At 50.6% G+C, this 17,014-nt stretch overlaps 1 protein-coding gene across 1 annotated transcript in view; it reads left to right on the top strand.

The window, feature by feature from the left end:
- Positions 1-17,014, top strand: part of LOC138929695 (polyprenol dehydrogenase-like) — a 141,762-nt gene that overhangs the window by 26,976 nt on the left and 97,772 nt on the right. The window contains exon 2 of the mRNA XM_070291325.1: positions 13,149-13,256. Within this exon, the coding sequence (XP_070147426.1) occupies positions 13,149-13,256 (108 nt within the window). The remainder of the gene's footprint in view (positions 1-13,148; positions 13,257-17,014) is intronic.

The following is a 17,014-nucleotide window of genomic DNA, read 5'->3' as shown; positions in this document are numbered from 1 at the left end:
CGGGGGTCTCCAAGGGGCTCAGATGACGGGGGTCTCCAGGGGGGCTCGGATGACAGGGGTCTGCAGGCGGGGCTCAGATGATGATGGTCTCCAGGCAGGACTCAGATGATGAAGGTCTCCAGGTCAGGCTCAGAGAAGACGGTCTCTGTATGGTGCTCAGATGATAAGGGTCTCCAGGGGGGGCTCGGATGATGGGGGTCTTCAGGTCAGGCTCAGAGAGGACGGTCTCTGCATGGTGCTCAGATGATGGGCTCTCCAGGTTGTTCCCAGATCAGGGTCTCCAGGTGGCAGAGTGCCATGTGTGAGGACCAGCTCTGGGAAGCAGATACTGGGTCACCTCCCTTTCTGCTCGCATCTAGCATGTCAAGCCTCGGTCCCCGGTGGCCAGCCCCAAGGGGTGTGGTCCGACTGTCCAGGGCCGCGGCAGCGTGCTCGGCCTCGGGAAGGAACCCGGCCTGGGACCCCAGAGAGAGTGTGGATGTGATGCCCGAGCCAGCAGCGAGGCTGAGAAGCGCTGGTGGTGTCCCTGCCTGCTGCTGACCTGATCACCCTGGTCGAGGGTTGGCGTGTATCGGGGCTGGGAAGGCAGGAGAATGGGGGGAGCACAGCCACAGTCGGGGGTGACGGCAAGTAGGTAGGCATCTGCTGACGGCTCAAGGGAAGAGCTACCCAGTAGCCCCCAGCCTTGCCTTTCCTCCTTCCCCTCCAGCCTTCCCAGGCCCACACCTCCAGCTGAGACAGTGTGAGCTTGCTATGGACCGAGTCCCTGTATCCCCCCAGAATTCACATGTGGAAACCCTGGCCCCCGAAGGGGATGTGTTGGGATGTGGAGGGGCGTCTTCGGAAGGTGATGAGCGTTAGATGAAGCCATGAGGGTGGGGTCCCCAGGATGGGATGAGTGGCCTTGTGAGAGGGGGGAAGAGAAATCATCTCTCCATCACACGTCTCTCCATCACACGAGGATACAGCAAGTGGGCAGGTGTACGGACCAGGAGGAGAGCTTTGCCTCTTGGCAACAAATCTGCTCTCACTGTGGTCTCAGACCCACAGCCTGCAGGACTCTGAGAATCACATCTGTGGTTTAAATCACCTAGTTTTGGTAACTTTGTTACAGTAACCAGTATTTGCCTCCTTGCAAGAAACCACCCCCCCCCCCCAAAAAAAAAAATCAGAAGCAGCATTGTAACAAATTCAATAAACACTATAAAAATAGCCCCATGTTAAGAACTTGAAATTAGTAGACTTTGAGTTAACCAGATCACCTGCCATAATCAGGGTGGGCCTCGTCATATCACTTGACAATGTCAGTTTGAAGAAAGACTGCGGTTCCCTAAAGAAGTGGTAATTCTGCCTTCAAATGATCTTGCGACTTGAGCTGTAACTTCAGCTGTTCCCCAGTCTCCCGCCTGCTGGTCTTGCTGTTCAGTCACTCGGTCATGTCCAACTCTTTGGGACCCCGTGGACCGCAGCACGCCAGGCCTCCCTGTCCTTCAGTGTCTCCTGGATCTTGTTCAAACTCATGTGTATCGAGTCGGTGATGCCGTCCAGCCACCTCATCCTCTGTTGTCCCCTTCTCCTCCCGCCTTCCCTCTTTTCCAGCATCAGGGTCTTTTCCAATGAGTTGGCTCTTTGCATCAAGCGGCCAGAGTATTGCGACTTCAGCTTCAACTTCAGTCTTTCCAATGAATGTGCAGTGTTGACTTCCCTTAGGATTACTGGCAAATAACCCACCCATTAAATCATATAGTTCAGTACAATTTTCTGGGGACCCTGCCATCTGGTCCTTCATCTTATGGCTGTGTTCCCCCCAAAGCAAGTTTCCTCATCACTTGGAATATCCTGAGGACTTGGGCTGATTTAGGGTTTAAAAAATATGCCTGAGACGTATTCATTGTAAAAGAATTCTGCAGCGTGTTCTTGCCTGTGAAAAGTATTCCTTTGGTGTTACATGGCATACAGCTAGGGAGGTTGCAGAATTTGCCTATAGACGCTCCCACCGACACTGTTTTTCTCTCGTCCTCTGTTCTTTTGGAAGACGGGAGTGGAAATGAGAGCCTTGCCCTCAGGGTGTCCAGGGAGATGTGGGTCTGTTCGCAAAATTCACTGGAAAATGTGACATGTGTAACACTTTGACACTACCATTCCTCAGACCACTGTTCACAGCACTGAGTAACTTAATTTTTTTAAAAATAGTCAATTTAAAGTTGTTATTTTTTAAACCGGGGCACACTTGCTTCAGTACGGTGTGTTAGTGTCCGCTATACAATGAACCAACATTCACCTCAAAACAACGATGAGGCGCCACTGGTCAGAATGGCCATCGTCAAAAAAATATACACCCAATAAATGCTGGAGAGGGTGTGGAGAAAAGGAAACCCTCCTCCACCGTTGGTGGCAAGGTCAGTTGATGTAGGCTCAGCAGCAGGGAGGTTCCTTGGAAAACGAAAACCAGTAGTACCCTGTCATTCTGCAGTCTCACTCCTAGGCACTTAGCCAGACAAAAGTGCCATTTAAAAAGATACACACAGCCCAGTGTGCACAGCAGCGCTGCATTACAATAGCCAGGACGTAGAAGCAACCTAGACGGCCGTCAAGAGACGAATGGATAAAAATGTGGTACATACATACAGTGGAATATTACTCACTCAGGAGAAAGGACGAAATCAGGGCGTGGGTAGAGATGTTTGAGGACTAAGGAACTTTGTAACATAAGGTCTGGACAACTCTGCGGGCTGTTCCCTTTTCTGCCAGCCTCCTTTGAGGGTTGATGGATAGATGATGTGATCTGACCGTGTGCTAAGCCTTCCCGTGTCTGCCCCTGCTTTGCTCTCCTGCCTGGAGATCATTCTGTCCCCGGAATGAATGCCTGTTGTTTTCCTCTTCCCTAGTCACCAGATGGGTCACAGGCGGGCACAGTGTCCGAGCTGGACACTTTATCCTTCAAAGTCTACTTCCCACAGTGGATCTGTGAAAAGAGTCTCACTAGTGAGACGTGTAAGCTTCTTAATTGTCGTGGTTTACCGACACAGCCTTTCTTAGTGAGGCTGCATTTCAGGAAAACAGAATCCTGCAGCCAGTTGAGTTAGAAGGGCAGACACGCATCACTTTAACATTATTTCCCCTCAATTTTGAGGACTCTTGAGACAGGACTGGCAGTATTCCTGCCTGGAGAGTCCCCAATGGACAGAGGAGCCTGGTGGGCTACAGTCTATAGGGTTGCAAAGAGTCAGACATGTCTGAGTGGCTAAGCATACCATACGCACATGCACGGTAAGGTAGAGAGCGTTGGTAAGAGCAGCAGGAAAGGGTGGGTAACATAGGTTATTATTCATTTGTGAGAAGAATGCCGGAGCTTCCAAGTACCCACTCTGCCCCCATTATTCATGATTAAACACGGCGTTTCCCCCATTTTAAACTGAGACTGTAGTCACCATACGAGGCACCCTTTTTCTGGCGCAATTCAGAAGTTCTTAGGGTATTTGCAGAGTTGGACAAGCACCACTGTGTCATCTTTGAACTTCTTTTTATCAGCTCCTTCCCACGTGCCTCAGTGGTAAGGAATCCTCCTGGCAAAGCGGGAGACGTGGGTTCGATCCCTGGGTCGGGAAGATTCCCCCGGAGGAGGAAATGGCAACCCACTCTAGTGTCATTGCCTGGGAAGTCTCATGGATGGAGTAACCTGGTGGGGCTACCATCCACGGGGTTGTGAAAGAGTTAGAAATGACTTAGCAGCTAAATAACAGCAACCACAGAAAGATTCCTGTACCAGTTACCTGTTGTCCCCCACTCTCTCCAGCCCCTGGAACCCACCAGTGTGCAGTCTGCCTCCATATGTTTGCCTATTCCTGCATTCTGTATAAATTGGATCGTGAAATATATGGCCTTGCGCATGTGATTTCTGTCTCTGAACATCGTGTGTTCAGGGTCTCCATCTACACTCTAGCCTGTGTCAGAGCTTCACTCCTTTCCATGGCTGCGTCCTGTTCCACCGTGTGGATGGGCCTCATGCTGCTTATCCATCCATCCACCCATCCATCCCCCATCATACACCATCTATCATCTATCCCTCAGCCATCCATCTATCATCCATCATCCATCCACCCATCATCCACCCACCCATCCACCCATCATCCATCCATCCATCCACTCATCCATCCATCATCCAGCCACCCATCCATCCATCCATCGACCTATCCATTGTCCATTCATCCATCATCCATCATCCATCATCCATCCGTCCGTCCATCCATCCATCCACCCATCTATCCACCCACCCACCCACCCATCCATCCATCCATCCATCCACTCATCCATCCATCCATCCATCCACCCATCCATCCATCATCCATCCATCCATCCACCCATCCATCCACCCATCATACACCATCTATCATCTATCCCTCAGCCATCCATCTATCATCCATCCATCCATCCACCCATCCATCCATCATCCATCCATCCATCCACCCATCCATCCACCCATCATACACCATCTATCATCTATCCCTCAGCCATCCATCTATCATCCATCCATCCATCCACCCATCATCCACCCACCCATCCACCCATCATCCATCCATCCATCCACTCATCCATCCATCATCCAGCCACCCATCCATCCATCCATCGACCTATCCATTGTCCATTCATCCATCATCCATCATCCATCCGTCTGTCCATCCATCCATCCATCCATCCATCCATCGACCTATCCATTATCCATTCATCCATCATCCATCATCCATCCGTCTGTCCATCCATCCATCCATCATCCATCATCCATCTATCATCCATCCACCCACCCACTCATCCATCCATCCATCAGTCCATCATCCACCCACCCATCTACCCATCATCCATCCACCCATCCATCCGTCCACTCATCCATCCGTCCACTCATCCATCCACCCATCCATCCATCCACTCATCTGTCCACCCATCATACACCATCAATCCATCCATCCATCATCCAAACACCCCCATCCATCCATTCATCCATCCATCCATTGACTTATCTATCATCCATCCATCCATCCATCAGTCCATCATCCATCTACCCATCCATCCATCAACCACCATCCACCCGTCATCCATCTACCCATCCACCCATCATCCATCCATCCTTCCACTCACCCATCCATCCATCTATCATCCAGCCACCCATCCATCCATCCATTGACCTATCCATCATCCATCCATCCATCATCCATCCATCATCCATCATCCATCCGTCCGTCCTTCCATCCATCCACCCACCCATCCATCCATCCACTCATCCATCCATCCATCATCCAGCCACCCATCCATCCATTCATCCATCCCACCCATTGACTTATCTATCTTCCATCCATCCATCCATCCATCCATCATCCATCCATCCATCCATCAATCCATCATCCATCTACCCATCTATCCATCAACCACCATCCACCCATCCACCCATCATCCATCCACCCATCATCCATCCATCCTTCCACTCACCCATCCATCCATCTATCATCCAGCCACCCATCCATCCATCCATCGACTTATCCATCATCCATCCATCCATCATCCATCCATCAGTCCATCAACACTCGGACTGTTCTCACCTTCCTGGCTCTTGTGAATCAAGCTCCTCTGAATCCAGCTTCATCATGCATGTTTGGGCGGATGCATGGTTTAATTTCTCCGGGAGACATTGACAGCTCGGTGTGGCCCAGCTCGGCTCTTGTATCTCCATGTTTAACCTCTTGAAGAGCCGTCAGACTCTTTGCCAAAGCGGCCCCTCCGGCTTACCTCCGCGTCAGCCTTGCATTGGTTCTGATTTTGGTACCTCCTCACTAACTTTCTTCTCTCTTCCTTCCTCCCTCCCTTCTTTGCCTCTCCTTTCCTGTCTTTCCTCCTCTCTCCCTTTCTTACTTTGCCTCTTTCTCCATTTTCTCTGTCTTTTTCCCCTCTCTCTTCTTTCTCTCTCTCTCCCCTCCCGTCTTGCCCTCTCCTTCCTCCCTTTAATATAGCAGCCATCCGCACAGTTGTGAACAAGCGACTCACTGTGGCTTGGATTTATCTTTCCCTGATGCTCTCCCGGCAGACTTCTGTTGTCGTTTCCCAGGAGAGTGCGGGAGCAAAGATTTAAGGGGTGAAGCAGTGAATAGACGACCCACGTGCTCTCACAGAGAATTCACAGCGGCTTACACGTGTCTGCAGAAGATAGGAAATGCAGAACATAAATCAAAGTCCAGGAACCTCAGAGATAACAGAGGGGAGATGGTGTTGCCACTGCCCTGGGCTTTCAAAACCCCTGTACCTGGCGCCCACTTCTCTCTCGTGACGACCGTGCTTCGCCTGGGCATCCAGCTGCTAGTATTTGATAAAAAAGGGACCAGGCATGGAGTCAGCCCCCAATTCTAAAAGTAGCCACAAAGCTTGGGTCATTTCAACATAGCTGGACAGGGGCCAAGATGGCAGAGTTCTTTGTTTTGAGGTTGCTTTTCTTTTTAATTTCATGTATTTGTGTGTTTATTTTTGGCAGCACTGGCTCTTTGTCGCTACACGTGGACTTTTTCTCTAGTTGTGAGCGGGGGCTTCTCACTGCGAGGGGTTGTCTTGTTGCAGAGCCCGGGCTCCAGGGCACGCAAGCTTCAGGAGTTTGGGCTCCCAGGCTCTACCTCTCAGGCTCAGGAGCTGTGGCTCACTGGGCTTAGTTACTCCCTGGCCTGTGGGATCCTCCTGGACCAGGGACTGAACCCGTGTCTCCTGCATTGCAAGGCTGATTCTTTACCACTGAGCCACCAGGGAAGCCGCCTTTTGCTTCATACTTTCAGTTCAGTCGCTCAGTCGTGTCCAACTCTTTGTGACCCCATGGACTGCAGCACGCCAGGCCTCCCTGTCCATCACCATCTCCCAGAGCCTGCTCAAACTCATGTCCATCCAGTTGGCGATGGCGTCCAACCATCTCGTCCTCTGTTGCCCCCTTCTCCTCCCGCCTTCAGTCTTTCCCAGCATCAGGGTATTTTCCAGTGAGGCAGCTCTTTGCATCAGGTGGCCCTGGAATTGGAGTTTCAGCTTCAGCATCAGTCCTTCCAGTGAATATTCAGGATTGATTTCCTTTTGGATGGATGGGTTGGATCTCCTTGCTTTATACTTTAAGAAGGCTATATTCTTTTCTTTTCTTTTTTTTTAATGACGGCATGAATTTAGACTTTTTACAAAAAGCTCCTGGGACTTCCCTGGTGGGCAGACCAGCAGTTAGGACTTGGTGCTCTCACTGCGGGGACCCCAGGTTCGATCCCTGGTTGGGGAGCTGCAGGCTGGGCGTAGAGGTCAAAATACACACGTAAATAAAAGCTGCCAGTTTGAGATAGTTTCAGATTCAGGTACAGTTGTAAAGAATTCAATGGGGCAACAGCGTACCTGCTTTTCTGCTGGAGGAGCCCTCTTGTATCATGACGGATACAGGTACCATGTCCTACAGCGAGAGGCTGACTGATGCAAGGCGGCGCTCTCGGCCCCATCTCCTGCCCTAACTTGTGTTCAGTCCTGTGTCCGTCTGTGCGATCCTTGCGATTTCTGTGTGCATGTGGGTTTGAAAATTCCCCATCATGGTTCTCAGTGGTAAAGAATCTCCCTGCAGTGCAGCCCCGGGTTTGATCCCTGGGTCGGAAAAGACCCCCTGGAAAAGGGCATGGCAACCCACTCCAGGATTCTTGCCTGGAGAATCCCATGGACAGAGGAGCCTGGTGGGTCACAGAGAGTCAGACAGGACGGAGCCAGCTCCAACATCCTTGTCCACATCTGTGCCTTTTTCCGTCTCGGTGAATTTCTTGTTCATTTCTCTTTTCCGGAGAGTTGTTAAATGTTTTCAAATTATTTTGCAAGGACTCTTTATAGACAAAGAACGGGACCTTCTTCCCACATCGCACCATTTCTGTTTTTCCTTTCGCTGTCTTCTGAGGCACTTTTGGTTCCATGGGATGAAGCAATCTTTTCGTGGTCCGAGTGATAGATTATTTCCTGCACCGTGTCTGTGTCTTGCTTAGAAAAAGCCGTCCTTTCTGTCTGCTCAGCGCGCAGTGAAGATGAACAAGCCGAAATGTTGGGAGTTTAGAGCAGAGAAAGCTTTACTGCAGGGTCGTGCAAGGAGACAGGTGTCTTGTGCCCTCAAGTCCTGGACCTCCTGAATGTTTCAGCAAAGCTTTGTTAAGGACCAGGTGAGGGAGGGGGTGAGGTTAGTGGTTGCAAACTTCTTGGTTCAGGAATCCGTGTCCATTGCGATGCTCATCTTAACGTCCAACAACACAAGTGTTTTTCTCTCCTCTGCAACCACTTATCTCCCTGTGAATGGACGAGTGTTGTCCTCTTAAAGGTCAGGGCCTTGAGAAGGGACTATCCCATCTATTTATAATGTTAGTCTAAACCTCCAAGCAGACAAAGGTTATTCTCTCTTTGGCAGCTTTTTAAATCTCTCTGTGAATGGAAAAGGGTTATACGCCTAAAGATCTGAGACTCAGAATGTGTTTATGGTGTTCCTATGACCCTCCAAGAAGGCAAATGGTATTTTCTATTCTGCAACTTTTTATCTCTCTGTGAATGTGATACCGTTAAAGGTCAGAACGTAACAATGAACTATCCTGTCTGTAATGTTACTATAAATCTCCAGCCAAACCAAGGTTATTCTCTCTTGTGCAACTTTTTAAAGCTCTCTGTGAGTGGAAAAGGGTTATACTCAGGTAAAGATCTGCCTAAGAATGAGCTATGCTGTCTACAATGTTACTATAAATCTCCAACCAAACAAAGGTTATTCTCTTTTCTGCAACTTTTTAAAGCTCTCTGTGAGTGGAAAAGGGTTATGCCTTTAAAGATCAGAACCTGAGAGTGAACTGCTCCGTCTATTTCAGGCTCTGGGCAACATTTGTAACGCAATGCAAAAGAGCGCAAAGGTTAAAGTAAAAGCAGCAGGTCCCATATGGATGATTTTGAGCAGGCTCCAGGAGGAGATGCTGAAGGATAGGGAAGCATGGTGTGCTGCAATCCACGGGGTCGCAAAGAGTCATTAGGGGCGTCTCTCAGGTGTCGCGAGCTCAGCGAGCCTGTCATGTTGCTATTTTCCCAAGCTGCTGCCCATCCCCGAGCTGTGAGGTCAGCCCTCCGAGTTAGACACTTAGACGCATGACCGCGGAGTGTCTAAACATAGCTCGCAAGGGACCGCTCGGCTCGCCCTGCAAACACTGTGTCTTTGCCAACCACGTGTTTGCCAAGATCTGAGCTGCCTTTTTTTTTAAAAATTACTTTTTAGCGATTGATTTGCTTTTGGCTCTGCTGGGTCTTGGCTGCCACTCCTGGGCTCTCTCTCATTGCAGAGAGCGGGGGCTGGTGTCTAGTTGGAGTGTGTGGGCTTATTGTTGCGATGACTTCCTGGTTTGCGAAACACAGGCTTTAGGAGTTGCGGGTTTGGGGCCCTGGAGCACAGTTCTTGCCCCCGTGGTGTGTGAGATCGTCCCCAGATTAGGGCTGGAACCCGTGTCTCCTGCCTTGGCCTGGCGGGTCCTTTACCTCCGAGCCACCTGGGAATCCACGGTTGCCTTTCTTCGTGAGCGCCTGGCCGTCCAGACCCAAACCCTGGAGCAAGCAGTTGCATCTGGTAGTGTCGGACCAGGAAGCTGCAAAACTGAATGGTTTTAGAATTAGAGGAGCAGGTGAGAGCTTTGACAGGGTGGCTGGTATGCTTCTATCCGGGATGGGCAGCTGGCGTGGTTGGGGTCAGGTGAGCATCCTGAATTTACTGGAGACGAAAGACTCAGGTGCGATCCCTGCATTCGGAAGCTCTCCTGGAAGAGGGCATGGCAACCCACTCCAGTGTTCTGGCCTGGAGAATCCCATGGACAGAGGAGCCTGGCGGGGTACCATCCACGGGGTCACAAGAGTCGGACACAAACCTAGGGAAACCCATGGACAGAGGAGCCTGGCCGGCTGCAGTCCACGGGGTCGCGTAGAATCAGACACGACTGAGTGACGAAATCCAATACCACATACTCCGCTATTATGAATAGACCCTTACGTCAACTCTCCATGGGTCAGTGACCTTAAAAAGGGAGTTTAAAAATACAGAGCTCTTGCAAGAATGCATAGGGCTTAATCTTTGTAAATTCACAATGGTCTGTGGGGTCACAGAGAGTCAGACACGACTTGGAGAGTGGACTACGGCGGCAGGTGGCTGACGCATGGTTTCTGCAGGGAGACGCAGCGCAGTTGCGGAGCTCTGCGTTGGCACCTGACCTGGCCTCTTCGCAGCCGATTCCTAGAAGTGACTTTGCGAGACGAAACGATAGAATCACATGTAACTGGGGTAGATATTCCGCAGTTTTCCCAGACGGGGACTGAGCCGTTCTGCACTCCTGTCCACTTTGTGGGTCAGAGCGTTGTCCCCGCGGCCACACCAGCGAACGTGATGTTGAAGTCTTTGAACTCTCACCAACCTGCGGGGTCAGATGGTATCCTTGCAGTTTTCGTCAGCTATTAACATGTCCGTCACTGGGTGTAAAGTTGGACCCGTGATTTGAAGGGCCATTTCAGTATTTTTTTGTTTGTTATTTTTTAAGCATTTAAATTTTTAAAAATGTATCTTTATTGTTTTAAAGCCTTTACTGTATTTGTTTTGGGCTTCCCTGATAGCTCAGTTGGTAAAGAATCCTCCTGCAATGCAGGAGACCCCGGTACGATTCCTGGGTTGTGAAGATTCCCCTGGGAAAGGGATAGGCTACACGCTCCAGTATTCTTGGGCTTCCCTGGTGGCTCAGACGGTAAAGAATCTGCCTGCAATGAGGGAGACCTGGGTTCGATCCCTGGGGTTGGGAAGATCCCCTGGAGGAGGAAATGGCAACCGACTCCAGTACTCTTGCCTGGAGAATCCCGTGGATGGAGGAGCCTGGTGGGCTGCCGTCCATGGGGTCGCAAAGAGTCAGACATGACGTAGTGATGAACACACACAGAAATGGAGTATAACTTTTAAAAATGGTGACTGTGTTGTACCACTGAAACTTATAAAAATATTATAAATCAAGTGTACTTCAATGAAGAAAAGGCATTTTGTAAAATAAAATACAGGAGACAGGGAACATACCAAATTCATGCTTGCTATGTTTATCCTAAAGGAAATCAGTGAAACCAGCCCATCCTAAAGGAAATCAGTCCTGGGTGTTCATTGGAGGGACTGATGCTGAAGCTGAAGCTCCAATAATTTGGCTATCTGATGAGAAGAGCTGACTCATTGGAAAAGACCCCGATGCTGGGAAAGCTTGAAGGCGGGAGGAGAAGGGGATGACAGAGGATAAGATGGCTGGATGGCATCAGCGACTCAATGGACACGGGTTTGGGTGAACTCCAGGAGTTGGTGATGGACAGGGAGGCCTGGCGTGCTGCAGTCCATGGGGTCGCAAAGAGTCAGACAGGACTGAGTGACTGAACTGACTGACCGGCACTGATCCTATAGTAAATCTCCTCGGAGCAGCCACTTTCTACACATAGCAGCTCACTCACCTAGAAGCCTCCTGCTCAAATGCAAAGTGACCTGTCTGTCCAGGACTCAGCGCTATGCCTTCCTGGCAGGGGCTTCCTGTGGGCCTCCATCCACCTGCGCCCACCCCTGTCCCATGGACTGTAGCCCTCCAGGCTCCTCTGTCCGTGGGATTCTCCAGGCAAGAATCCTGGAGTGGGTTGCCATGCCCTCTACCAGGGGATCTTCCCGACCCAGGGATCGGACCCAGGGATCGAACCCGGGTCTCCTGCATTGGAGGCAGATTCTTTACCCCTGAGCCACCAGGGAAGACCCATATATATAGTCCACACATACACACACACACACACACACACGCACACATCTTGTTACACATCCTTTTTCCTGATGGTTTATCGCAGGGTAATGAATCCTGTCCTCTGCTCTATATAGTAGGACCTTGCTGTTGCCCCATCCGATATATAACAGCTTGCATCCTCTAACCCCAAGCGACCAACCCTTCCCTCCCTGGCCCTGTCTGCCCTTCTAGATCACCCCACGTGTGTTCTCTCTGCCCGTGAGTTGGACACAGCAAGCTTTAGGTCGAAACATCAACTGCTGGTCTCACGTGATTGGATCCCTGTGGGTTCATGCAGAGGTCAATGGTTAAAGCCGTCACAACGCTCATGGTTTTTGTGAGACACTCTGTGGTTTTCACGCCGTCTTCAGACGCTGGAGAAGACGATGCACAATACATTCACGGTACTCGGTTTACTGAGCGCCTCGGAGGAAGGAAGTGTGTGCAGGTGTTAAGACCTCCATGTCACAACACAGCCAGCCTGACCCGAGAGGATTCATCCAGGACTCCCAACCCAGGGTCCTGGGCTATATCCCTCGTCTCACCCTTTCTGCACATCATGTTGGCAGCGTTCATTCTTGCAGAGGTGTCTGTGGGGGTTGAGCGAGGCTTTGTGAGGTTGTCTACACCAGGCTGTCGTAATGCAAGTGTGTCTTGTCTGACTCTTTGTAGACCCCGTGGACTGTAGCCCACCAGGCTCCTCTGTCTGTGAGATTCTCCAGGCAAGAATCCTGCAGTGGGTTGCCATTTCCTCCTCCAGGGGGTCTGGAGACAGGGATAGAACTCCTGTAGACGGCTTCTTTGGAGAAGGCAATGGCAAGCCACTCCAGTACTCTTGCCTAGAAAATCTCATGGACGGAGGAACTTGGTAGGCTGCAGTCTATAGGGTTGCTAATAGTCAGACATGACTGAGTGACTTCACTTTCACTTTTCACTTTCACGCATTGGAGAAGGAAACGGCAACCCGCTCCAGCGTTCTTGCCTGGAGAATCCCAGGGACGGCGGAGCCTGGTGGGCTGCCGTCTATGGGGTCGCGCAGAGTCGGACACGACTGAAGCGACTTAGGGGCAGCAGCATCAACAGACGTCTCCTTTACCCCAAGGGCCCCCTGGCAAGCCCAGGCAGTCATCAGTCAGGGCGAAGGTCCTGTGTTACCCTCTCCCATCCTGAGCCTGTAAATAACTCACAGGAACAAAACCACAGGTGTGAAACCACCGCTCCTGTTGGCATCGCGGCCTCTCTTGTGACTTCATTAGCTCCGACACGTGCTCTGCTTCTAACCCTTGTTTTTTTTTTTTTTTTCTTTCTCTTCTGCAGTCTTCTCTCCACAACCGGAACGTGTTGCCATAGTGACCGGAGGGACCGATGGCATTGGATACTCGACCGCAAAGCAGCTGGCGAAGCTGGGCATGCACGTCATCATAGGTGATAGTCCCTTTGTTCAAGACCTTACGTGTTAGAGTGACTGGGAGATACGCCGTCGTTGGCCTCTGTTATGCAGATATCGGTGTGGGTACAGATCCGGGAGGGGTTCCCAGGCAGCCCAGTGGTAAAGAATGCCTGCCAGGGTAGGAGACACAAGAGACCTGGGTTTGATCCCTGCGTCGGGAAGACCCCCTGGAGGAGGGCATGGCAATCCACTCCAGTGTTCCTTTCTGGAGAACCCCACGGACAGAGGAGCCTGGCGGGCTACAGTCCCTGGGGTCTCAAAGAGTCCGACATGACTTAGTGACTGAACAACCTATCCCACTGTGGGCTTCCCAAGTGGCTCAGTGGTGAAGAATCGTCCTGCCAATGAAAGACACCTGGGTTCGATCCCTGGGTCGAGAAGACCCCTGGGAGGAGGAAATTGCAACCCACTCCAGTATTGTCGGCTGGGAAATCCCATGGACAGAGGAGCCTGGCCGGCTACGGTCCAGGGGGTCACCAAGAGTCAGACCCGACTTAGCAACTGAAGAACAAAGCCAGCAGGAGCAGAAGGCGTTAATGGTCAACCCTGAAAAGCTGAACAGGACGGGAAATTGTGATACTCCTGATTTTTTTTTGGATAGGAGCCTAGCTTCTCCTTTAATGTGGAACATATATACAGTTTTTAACCTGTGTGAGTCACTGCAATAAATGACAATAAGTGTGGGTTAGCCTCCCAGATCTGTCATAACAAATTACAGCACAGACTGGATAGCTGAAACAGCGCACGTTTACCATCCCACAGGCCCGGAGGCTGGAGTCTGAGAGCCAGGGGTGGGCAGTGCTGGTTCCTCCCGAGGTGCCTCTGCTGGGCGTGTGGACGGCCGTCTCCTCCCCGAGACCTCATGTGGCCGCCCCTGTGTGTGTCTCTGTGCCCTGACCCCTTCTTATGAGGACCCCAGTCCTATGGGATCAGGACTCACCCTACTGACCTTGTTTCAGCTTCATCCCCTCTTCAAAAGGCTCTCATTTCCTAACACAGCCTGATTCTCAGGTCCTGGGGGTCAGGACTTCAACACGTGCCTTTGGGATGTCACGGAATCAGCTGCTAGCCGATTTCAAGCATCTTCTGTGGCTGCACGCTGGCGATGATCTCAATTTCCCCGTCTTCTTTTTGAAGCTTTCTGATGGCTTATATTGGTCCCTCAATCCGCTTTGGAAATGAAGGGACTTTCTTCTGCTAGGAAAGTGGAGACACTTCAGGTCAACTCAATTTACCTTTGTGAATATTTCAGCTGTGTAAGTCAGCTGGAAAAAAGATACAGGGAGATGAGCTTTGAAAAAAAACAAAACAAAATATAATATTGATCACATTTTCCCGGGCATCCTGTGCATTTAATTAATCCTTTTCATGGTGTCCGTTTTGATGAAAATTTACTACAGGTCTGGTTTTACCGCTTTCAGCTGTTATTTCTCACTCATGTCTGACTCTGCCACCCATGGACTGCAGCAAAGCAAGTCCTTCCCTGTCCATCACCATCTCCCGGAGCTTGCTCAAACTCATGTCCATCGAGTCGGTGATGCCATCCAACCGTCTCATCCTCTGTCGTCCCCTTCTCCTCCTGCCTTCAACCTTTCCCAGCATTGGGGTCTTTTCAGATGAGTCAGCTCTTCACATCAGGTGGTGAAAGTACTGGAGTTTCAGCTTCAGCGTCAGTCCCTCCAATGAACATTCAGGACTGATCTCCTTTAGGATGGACTAGCGATGAGCAGGGCTTGTGTTCCAATAAAACTTTTTTTTTTTTTTTAAATCACAGCAGGAGATAAACCAGGTTTAGCTTCAGGCCCATTGTTCACTGGACCTAATTTGGGTCAATATCTTTTTTTTTTCTCCTAACAAGTGGTACTTTCCTTTCTTCCTGCAGACCTTTACACTCTGGTGAGCAGGGCTCATCCTTCCCACAGCAAATCTGAACGTGGGAGTTTGCCCTTCCCCCGTGACTTGGTGCCGTTGGACCCTTGCTTTGTGGCTTGTGTAAGACGTAACCGCCACCGAACAGAGCTTGACGGCAAGGCAGACCCAGTGTGTCTGTGAGCTGCTTCCTTCAGGGGAGTGTTTCCGGATATGCTAGTGGGTCCCCAGGAGATGTAGCAACAGCCTAAGGTCAGGCATCGGAGAAGGCGATGGCACCCCACTCCGGTACTCTTGCCTGGAAAATCCCATGGACAGAGGAGCCTGGTGGGCTGCAGTCCACGGGGTCGCTGAGAGTCGGACACAACTGAGCAACTTCACTTTCACCTTTCACTTTCATGCATTGGAGAAGGCATGACAACCCACTCCAGCGTTTTTGCCTGGAGAATCCCAGGGACAGGGGAGCCTGGTGGCTACCGTCTATGGGGTTGCACAGAGTCGGACACGACTGAAGCGACTTAGCAGCAGCAGCAGCAAGGTCAGGCATGTGCTTCCCTGGCGGCTCAGACAGTAGAGAATCTGCCTGCAATGCAGGAGACCCATGTTCGATCCCTGGCTCGGGAAGATTCCCTGGAGGAGGGCATGGCAACCCACTCCAGTATCCTTGCCTGGAGAATCCCATGGACACAGGAGCCTGGGGGGCTACAGTCCACGGGGTCACAAAGAGTCGGACACGACCGAAGCGAGCTGATACGTACGCACACATAGCTGATACACAGTGTTGTCTTAGGCTGAGCTGTACAGCAGAGTCGCAGAGCTGTGTTTGTGCTTGTACATTCTTTCAGCAGACTCTTTCCCCAGGATAAGCTGTTGTGAGATATTGCATTCACGTCCCCGTGCCGAGCAGTAGGTCCTTGCTGTGCATCTACTTTAAATATAGTTGTGTCTCTATGTTCATCACAAACTCCTAAGTTACCCCTCCTCAGCGTTCCCCTTTGCCAACCAGAAGCTGTTCTCTGTCTGAGTCTATTTCTGTTTTGTAAATAAGTTCATTGGGGTTGTGTTTTAATTTTTTTTCTTTAAACTTTTTTTTTTAAACAAACACCAAAAACATTTTTTATTGGGGTACAGCGGATTGACAATGTTGTGATGGTCTCAGGTGGACAGCAAAGGGGCTCAGCCGTACATATACATATACGCACTCTCCCCCAAACTCCCCTCCCAGCCAGGCGGCCACGTGAAACTGGGCAGAGTTCCCTGTGCTGGGCAGCAGGTCCTTGCTGGTTCTCCACGTTAAATACAACAGTGGGTGCATGTCCATCCCTAACTATCCCTTTCCCTTCCATCCCCCTGGGAACCATAACGTTATTACAGAGGATTGAGCAGAGTTCCCTGTGCTGTCCAGCAGGTCCTTGCTGGTTCTCCATGTTAAATGCATCAGTGTGTCCATGTCCATCCCACACTCCCTGACTATCCCTTCCCCCATCCTCCCCCCTAGTGACCATAAGGTTATTACAGAGGATTGAGCAGAGTTCCTTGTGCTGGACAGCAGGTCCGTGCTGGTTCTCCATGTTAAATACAGCAGTGTGTCCATGTCCATCCCTAACTATCCCTTTCCCTTCCCTCCCCCTGGGAACCATGAGGTTATCACAGAGTATTGAGCAGAGTTCCCTGTGCTGGACAGCAGGTCCTTGCTGGTTATCTGTTTTATACCGCAGTTGGTATATGCTGATTCCAAGCTGCTAATTTATCTCTCCCCACCCCTTTCCCTTCTGGTAACAGTGAGTTTGTTTTGTACGTCTCTCAGTCCGTGTCTCTGTCGTAAAGAAGCTCCTTTGTATCATTTTTTTTTTTTTTAGATTGC

Source organism: Ovis canadensis, chromosome X, assembly GCF_042477335.2.
Source record: "Ovis canadensis isolate MfBH-ARS-UI-01 breed Bighorn chromosome X, ARS-UI_OviCan_v2, whole genome shotgun sequence".
Lineage (NCBI taxonomy): Eukaryota > Metazoa > Chordata > Mammalia > Artiodactyla > Bovidae > Ovis > Ovis canadensis.
Note: the sequence above shows the minus strand (reverse complement) of the source record. Positions and strands in the feature narration are given on the sequence as shown.